Raw genomic sequence first — 6,206 nt, forward strand, 5'->3', positions numbered from 1 at the left:
AAATTTTATGGACCAGCCAATTAACTAAAACGTTATAATGACAACTCCAAGAGGGTGAGCTGGAATAGAAGAAAGGATAATCTGAAGAAGAAGAAAAAAATCTGGTTTTGCTCTGAAAGGCATCATACGATTTTTTGTTCAAACAATTAAATCCGAGTTGCAGCATGATACTGCAACTAGCATGTCATTCATAATCAATATGTGTCATGAATATGTTCTTCACTTTATTAATAACTCTGATTTATCTTGAAAATAGAATTTATTACAATACTCTAAAATGCAGGCAAATAATCCTGAATAATTGAAGATGAACGCGGCCGCTCTAAATGTAGTTACATAATACCCCCAATTTCAGTATTTGGATAACATAAGTAGATATGTACATGGGAATAACGAAGCCCTTCACTTCTTGGGCAGTAAAATATCACTTCGGGCCTATGTCGCTTTTCGAATTACCAGAATTTTATTTTCCGTTGAAATTCGTGCAGGATAAAAAAAATCCAGGAAACTGAAATTAGTGCCATCTATTAACATTTCGTTCTTCTTTAGATGTGTACGTCTTCTTTTGCTCTTCATGGCGTTGCTCTCTGCAACTCAGCGTATTCCGTGGTCTTGTTCCTTGTTTTAAACTTTCCTGCTTTCCCGGGTTCAGACACTTCTACAGTGGCGTACGTCAGTCCTTCCCGGACAGCCCCTTGTTTTACCTAAGAAGCCAAATTTGCAAATACAGTCATTTTTAAAAACTATCTTGTGGCTTGCTTATGAAGGCAAACATGAAAACACAGACGAACCACTTTGGAAACAACAAACCATAACTGTTAAGATCATAACAAATATTGCCCTTTTGCATCACATTTCATGAGCGACGAGTGATATATGACCCCCTTATGTACTGCTGAATCTCACTTGTGCATACGGTGTCTCCTCTTCGCCTTTCTGGCTCCGTTTCCTTTTAGATTTGCTGGTATCTACAGCAGCATAAGTCAGGGTCTTTTTCTCTTCACCCTGGGTCAGAAAGGAAGTATTTTACATAACTGTTTAATGGCCGTTACCAATATCTGCTGATCAGTCAGTGAGGCGAATGGCGTAGACTCCATATACATGTTGAAAATACAGTTGATAAATCTAATGCTCTTCCAATTGTATGGGCTCTGAATAGAATACACATTTGATTTAACCTGTCGGTTTTCACAACGTCATTTAACAACATAGGTGTAGCTATGACTCTAAACATAAGGACTGGATAGATGGACACAATTATTATTTAAGTACATGATGAATGAAATTACCAATTTGCTGTTCCCTTCGCATAACCACTTACATTGACATTGTAACTACAGTTAAGTATTGTTATTCTGAGAACACTATTTGAATGATCCCTCACAGAGATGATCACTTTTGAGAGTTCTGACATAATATCAACCTTAGAACTATACTTATTGATACTTAAAACGTATTCTTGAATTAATAAAAAATATGCACGTACCAAATCTTCATGGCCGGCAGTCTTTCCGTGTTTACCTAGGAAATAATGACATTTAATTGTATATAATAGTTAAAATCTTTATTCCATATCCAGGTCTGTCCTTTTAATTCTTTTTCTAATAGTCAACATAAAATTGAACAAGAGATTGGATTTGGATGTGGAGAGAGTAATGACCAATGGAATTGAACGCCGAGAAATACAAGCGATAACATAATCAAAATGGCTATGTCTCAGAAGGAAGACGGTGAATATTAAGAGTGGCGAAGACCATATCAAGAGTGTTGTAGGCTCTTCGATGAAAATCTCCACCAACCGCATCAAGGAAAATCAATTGATGGTTGAATTTATTGAAAGTCACGTTGAATTCAAGTCAGAGGAGAGAACCATAAAACCATGCAACACTATAATACATGTTCCATTTATAGGACCCATTCTTGCCTTTAACGAGAAAAGAATGGATTTCAAGCAGAGAGGAAAGACTGTTTTGGTAGTATGAACGGACTGTGTCGAGGTAAAAAAAAATTACAAATAACCCTGACTTTTTATTCTGGAGAACAGTCGTCTGAGTTGCGGTATAATAGAAAACGAATAGAGAAAATGTAACAAGAAATGGGAAACTACAGAAAAAGCTAACTTTATTCATTTTCAGAAGGTAAGTTCCACTTACAAATGCAACCTTTACAGTCTCTCTTTAGTTCCCATGTTTGAGGGACAGCTTCTTAATAAACAACTAGATTTGTGTGCGGCTGGAATCACGTTTAATCCAAATCAGGTAAAAACAAAACCTGCAAGATTATGTCTCCAATAGACTTTAATGCGTCATTTAGCAATTTGCAACAATTCGACAGTTTCATGGTCACTTATCTTTCACTAGTCTCAGTATATTTCTATTTTGTTTTGAGAAGAAAAAATGAAATCACATCTACAACGTTCTACAGTAGGTTTTGCGACTGTCATATCCAAATTATAAACCCAGGCACTAAGATTGCGACTGGCATTAACATTGCAGTGTCCCATCCTAAGGAATCGGGATCTTAACTGTGAATGGGTGGAGATGGTGGCTTCGGGTTGCTAGAGGACTCTTGCAGATATAAGCAAATGATAACTTTAAAAACAATGTGAAGGAAATTTTCATGCAAAGATCAGAACGTGAAATATATGTTCGGATGCAACTAATGAGGATAATCCTCTGAGTTTCCTTAAGAAACAGTCTAGATCCACATTGAGGAGAATAGTCCGTCTGTATGAGTTGAAAAATGGCCTTTCTCTTGTACAATTAGATTGTCCTGCCGCATTTTCAGGAATGTGCAACATCACGAATCCGGTAAGCATCTCTGGTTATGTTCAGATACCGCTGTACCCAAGCAATTTGCAGGCAGGAAATTTATAAAACAATCCATTAGCTTTCACTTATTCTATTCTTCAGACTCAAACTTTCACGTGTACATAACCAGAAAATGACAAATTATAAATACTGAATTGCTTGTAGGCAGAGCAATTCCTGTTCCTGTGAAATTGTTTTGCGGCACCATCAGTTAAAAATTCCATTATTTACCAGCGGTGTTATCTGGGACCTCAATGAATACTTAAGTTTAAAAACTGATAATAAGCATAATACTTACGTTTATTGATGGAAATGCACCTCATGCCAATGATAATTATAAATACCAAAATCACAAAACCACCGACGGCGCATCCAGAAACCCAGAGGTAGAGAAATTTGTCGTGGAATTCTGCAATATGAGAAGGATAGATAATGAATTCTACTTTGAGGCGGTGTTAACCGAAGAGATTTTGAAATTATTGGTTGATTCAATTGAATTCTAAGTTTACAGTAACCACGAAGAGTAGTCCGATATGACGACATTCAGACAATCAAAAATATATATTTTTCCTCGTCACATCAGATGCAGTTTGATCTCGGAAAAATGCAATATGTGGCCTGAGTAATTTGTGTGCCCTGAAATAATTGCACACTATCAGTCTCCAGTGTGCGGAGCAGTGGTTAAAACGAGTAGGATTTCGGGTGATTAGGTATTGGTGAAAGGACTTAATGTTTCTTTCCTTTGACTGGTCTTGATAATACAGTGAGCCATGACGCTTCACAGTCTCAGGAATATCCCCTTGAGTTGGATAAAAAAGAAAACATATTGAATCCCCAGTCGCTTATGCGCTGAAGCAAAGCAGTGTCCAGCAAACGTTATATTTTTGAGACATTTCATCGTGGAGGTACATTGTAAATTATACAAAAAATACAGGAACTCGCTAAAGATTGTTCGACAGTGGCTACTAAACCAACTATTTCCATATTCTAGGGCAATGACAGCAGGAGATTTCGCACCCCATCATTGCCACGCTTGTTGCATATATATTACTGACAGTTCACCAAAGGGACTTCAGCAATTAACAAAGGCGGGAGAACGCATTCGCCATAATAGTTAAGGATTGGCAGTCAAAGGTGGAAAGGTTCAGGCCGTGTAAAATACACGAAGTAGTTTCCCGTCCCAAAGACCCGCAGCTTGGAAGGGAATCATACTGCCAAGCGGTTAATTCGGGATGCATTTACAACTGGTCACCTAAACAGAATCTGATGCCGTGATAAACGAGTCTCCAGATCACGGAAATGACTTGACTTTCATCACCCATTGTTTATATAATCCAAAAATATAATTGAGACAATAAATTTAATATAAGGTTTAAGGAGACTGCTGAGGAGAAAGTCACCATGTCTATCTCGTATTCACAGCTTGAATGCTGCCAAAGTTAGCCGGTCATTTCCAGAGAATTAGAACTAGAAGTTGTTACTATTTACTTTGAAATGTTCGTAATCTATTCAAGGTAACCTTATCAATATCAACAAACTCAGAATTCAACAATAAGTCACAACATTTCATGGTGTTTTCACGTCATACCTGGGTAAGATTTGGGAACGGCGTGGATGGCAATGGCAGGAGTCCGGAGCGAGATATGGGACACCAAACATATGTAAACAGTCCCGTTCACCTCCGATTGCGTCACTCGCAAGGAGCTGGAAACTTTATACAGTCCTTCAGTATTTTGCTGTTTAATGGTCCTTATCTCGGTTTTGGCCGCAGTGCCGTTTTTATACCATGCAAGGGTTAAATCGCTTGGGTGAAACTCAGCCGTTTCACAGACAAGTGTCGGAGCCGCAGATGAGCTGTTCCCGGGTGTCCTGGAGAAAAGTTTTAATGGAGTTGGAAGAACTGTGGATAGAAAGTGAGAAAGTCATGTTACCGGGAAGGAATTAAACATAGAATGTGGGAGAGCAAAGAAATTTTCGGTCAGACCGGCTTTCTCAGCAAATCCACACCTATCTGACTGTCCCTTCAAGGGAGAAACAGATGAATTACTGATATCCGTTAGATCACACAGCGGAGAGCAGAAACCGCTCGGGAAATTAAATGCTGCTTGAACTCAACGGGGTTCAATGACGCGCAATCTGTAGAACGCTTTGCCTTTTGGAGTCGAAATTGGTGGTGATTTATACAGTATCGCGCTTCATTTTGTGAGTGAGACCAATGGTCAGGAGCTGCTTTTATCTGATTTGAAACAGACCATATTTGTTGTCACTCTAACATGTTATTTTTTCTGGAAAGTAATATGGAATGTTTAGACAATTCAGTAAATGGGGCCTTAGAGTATGCAGTTAGCAGTTTCAACATAATTTGGCTGGACCCTCATACTTCTAAAAATATCAAAGCGGTTTGGAAACATAATGTCATAACTTCAGATATTCCCGCTCGTTCGGGTCACTCACCGTACACTGTTAGATCTGATCCTGTTCCTTCTCCGCTAATTTTTCCCTGACGCATGACTACACAGTGATAGATTCCCGAATCCTGGATAGTTGCGTTCAGCAATTCGAAATAGCCCCCTGATCTATCTTTGGTGCCTAATCGCTTCCGGCCATCAACTTCACTTTGCAGATATTCATTCTCCCCCTGTTTCCGCCAACGAACTTCGATTCCTGAACTGTCATAGGCAAGCGGCATAATGCAATGGAAGGTGATGTTTGTTCCCGTCAATATAATGACTCGTTCTGGAATTTGAGTTACGCGGATCCGTGTTTCTTCAGCAGCTGTTAAAAGATGTGTTCAACATTTGGTAAGTTAGACTCAGCGTGGAATCAAGCATTTCAGAATATATCTTGGCATGAAAAATTATTGCACTCGGTTGAGCTAATAAATGTTTTGGATATTCGGGTATTTACAGAATTCTGAAGAGACTATAGAGGTACCTGTGTAAATAATCCTCGAGAGAGACAGGAGCATGAACAAAAACATTGCAGTCATAACATTCCGAGCAAGCAATCAACTGGTGACTCGCTACCTTCATCAATGCAAGTAATGGTTGCTCTATTTTACTTTAACGGGCTACGCAATGACGTTTGTCGTCCTTCGTACGTGTGCAGGTCCACACTTCTTTGCGGTGAAACAACATAACTCAAAATACTACTGGTGCCGAACCACAGGCATTTGACAGGAGAATAGTCAGACAAGCATAAAAAAATTCGGAAGAGAGTTTTACATGAGGAAAGTGATGTGAAGATGTTTTTGGAAAGAGTTGCAGAATTTAGCTATTTGGAACAAATGGCATGATCACAATTATACCGGGGAAACGTCAAAAACGATGGAATGGGGAATTCTGAAAAGTCAATGCTGAGAGCGATATTACGGAGGGAGAAAGGCAGAGGTTGCAT

General features: G+C 38.9%; 1 protein-coding gene across 1 annotated transcript; it reads right to left on the reverse strand.

Annotated features, from left to right (window-relative positions):
* Positions 1-350: 350 nt before the first annotated feature.
* LOC127577177 (tyrosine-protein phosphatase non-receptor type substrate 1-like) lies at positions 351-5,567 on the reverse strand. The gene is made up of 6 exons (XM_052028135.1): positions 5,265-5,567; positions 4,399-4,710; positions 3,109-3,219; positions 1,487-1,521; positions 907-1,005; positions 351-704 (listed from the first exon to the last, which is right to left on the reverse strand). Exons 1-6 carry the CDS (start codon positions 5,497-5,499, stop codon positions 573-575), a joined length of 924 nt encoding a protein of 307 aa, XP_051884095.1. The 5' UTR covers positions 5,500-5,567; the 3' UTR covers positions 351-572.
* Positions 5,568-6,206: the final 639 nt, after the last annotated feature.

The sequence above is a fragment of the Pristis pectinata genome, chromosome 13 (assembly GCF_009764475.1).
Source record: "Pristis pectinata isolate sPriPec2 chromosome 13, sPriPec2.1.pri, whole genome shotgun sequence".
NCBI lineage: Eukaryota > Metazoa > Chordata > Chondrichthyes > Rhinopristiformes > Pristidae > Pristis > Pristis pectinata.